We start from the raw sequence: 2,325 nt of genomic DNA, 5'->3' as shown, positions 1-2,325 counted from the left end.
CGGGTCCCGGCCCCCCGCCCGCACCCCCCGCGCCCCCGGCGCCCCCGGCCAGCGGCGGAGGCGTGGTGGCCCAGCGCGGCGTGTCGTAGTTGGAGCAGGAGGCTTGCGCCAGGCGCATGTGGCGGTGCTCGCAGCAGAAGCGGTAGTGGCAGGTGCCGCAGCAGAAGCGGTAGGATCCGGTGCTGCAGTTGAAGGTGGCGTCGTACTGGCCCATGACGTCGTAGTAGCCGTGGCAGAGCTCGGCGGGAGGAGGCGCCCGAGCCGCCGCGCCCGCACCACCCACCGGCCCGGTCCTGGTGGCGTTGGCACCCGCGCCCGCCGCGCCTTTTTCAGCGGGCCCGGGGCCGCCGCGCTCGTGCCGTTGGAGGGGCGCGCCCCGGCCGGGCCCGCGGCGGACGCCAGCAGCGCCACGGTCCCGAGGAACAGCAGGGCCGGCATAGCGCACGCGGGGACGCCAGGCTGCGGATCCCGGAGCGGACCTGCAGGGGCCGGAGAAGGACGCGGGACAGCAAGGAGAGGGGTGCCCCGGGAGGAAAGAGCGGGTCGGCGGGGACCGAAGGGGCGAGCAGAAGTTAGAGAGAACAGTGCGGAGGAGTGAAGGAAGACAGAGGGGAGAGTGGGAGTGAGGTGTGTGGGAGTGGAGGTGGGGTGAACCACAGCGCGGGACCCTCGAAGCAAGGAAAGAAGGGAGGGAGGAAAGAAGGAGGGAAGGAGGGAGGGAAAGCAGGAAGAGGGAAGGAAGGGCAGAAAGGGGGAAGACAGGGAAGGAGGAAGGACAGAAAAAGGAGTTGGGAAGGAGGGATGGGAGGAAGACAGATGGGGCCAGTGGGACAGAGAAGCCAGGAGGGGAAGAGAGAAGAAAGGCGGGGGGGGGAGGGGGGGGGGGGAGGAGAGGGGGGGGGGGGAGGGGGAAAAGAGAGGGGGGGGGGGGAAAAAGGGAAAAAAGGGGGGGGGGGGGGGGGGGGGGGGGAGAGAAAGACTGAGTTAGTTGAGAGCTAAGCCCACTGACTTGGGGGAAGTATCAAGCCCTGTTGGAGGATTTGTCCTGTGTACTCGAGGATGCTGCGCAGCATGCAGGAAATGCCCATGTATCACACATCCTAAGATGCTTTCCAGATACTGTAAAAAATGACCCCTTGGTAAAAAGCCGGGCATGGTGGCACACACCTGGAATTCCATCACTCCAGAGGCTAAGGCAGGGGTGTCTTCTGAAGTTTGATGCCAGCCTGGGCTACATAGTGAGTTCCAGGCCAGCCAGGGTTACACAGGGAGATCTTGTCTCAAGAAACAAATGAAAAATTCCCTTGGTAGTGGGGACACAGGTGCTGTGGTTAAGAACTACTGGCTTGGGCTGGAGAGTTGGCTCAGAGTTAAGAGCTCTTCCTGCTGGAGGAAGGGAGTTTGGTTCCTAGCACCCATGCCCAGTGGCTCACAACTGCCTGTAACTCCAGCTCCAGGGGATCTGATGCCCTTTTCTGTCCTCCACAGGCATCGGCAAGCACAGACACAGCATATATTCAACTCTCTCTCTCTCTCTCTCTCTCTCTCTCACTCATTCACTCACACACACACTAATAAAAATAAAATCTTTAAAAAAAAATAATGACAGCTATATGACCCTTAATTCTCTAAATATGCCTCTCTCTCCTCTCTTTCCCTTCCTCCTTCTGTTTTACACACACACACACACACACAATTTTACATACAAAACTGTCACTGCTGTTCACAAATTCAGAAGAAACATACTTGATGTGTGGGGGTGATGACAAGAGATTGTGGGACTGGGGAGGTGGGTCAGAAGGGCAGGTCTTCCAGCTGTCTCCATGGCAACAGTCCAGGCAGGTTGGGGACAGGCCCATCCAAGTGGGCAGGAGTGGATGTGGGGGTGGAGAGATGCCTGGCAGGGAGCCTGAAGAGCTGAGCGCTACCACAAGGTGGGATAAGCAGTCAGTTCAGAGCGGGGGTTGAGGGGGAGGCAGGCTCTGGGGTGGCTCCCCTCAGAGCCTCCCCCTTCCCTCCTTAGGGCGACATCTTGACAACCTTATGGAGACAGCTGCTCAGAGGCTTCCCCTGGCTTAGCGCATGAGCTGTGCACAGTGCATGGGATAGGGACCTATTCTAGAAGCAACCCTTGTCTGGGGGTCCTAAGCATCCTCCCTGAGTAGTTGGGAACATTGAGGATGCAGCTGGGAACAGGCCCACAGGTTCCTGTTGGTCTGGGGTTGACCTTCCTGCTAGGGGAGAGACTGTCAGACACAAATAAGTGTCATGTGCCTTGCAGAGTATAGAAACACCCAGAAATGAGAAAGCCATGAGGGACAAAAG

At 59.3% G+C, this 2,325-nt stretch overlaps 1 protein-coding gene across 1 annotated transcript in view; it reads right to left on the bottom strand.

Moving 5' to 3' along the window:
• Shisa7 (shisa family member 7) overlaps positions 1–835 on the bottom strand; it is a 7,444-nt gene extending 6,609 nt beyond the window's left edge. Inside the window, 2 exon segments of the mRNA XM_029570209.1 lie at positions 3–327; positions 330–835. Coding sequence (XP_029426069.1) covers positions 3–327; positions 330–438 — 434 coding nt within the window. The 5' untranslated portion in view covers positions 439–835.
• Between the last annotated feature and the right edge of the window lie 1,490 nt (positions 836–2,325).

This window comes from Nannospalax galili, unplaced genomic scaffold (assembly GCF_000622305.1).
Source record: "Nannospalax galili isolate Female #2095 unplaced genomic scaffold, S.galili_v1.0 scaffold842, whole genome shotgun sequence".
Taxonomy (NCBI): domain Eukaryota; kingdom Metazoa; phylum Chordata; class Mammalia; order Rodentia; family Spalacidae; genus Nannospalax; species Nannospalax galili.
This window is presented reverse-complemented; position numbering and strand designations above follow the sequence as displayed.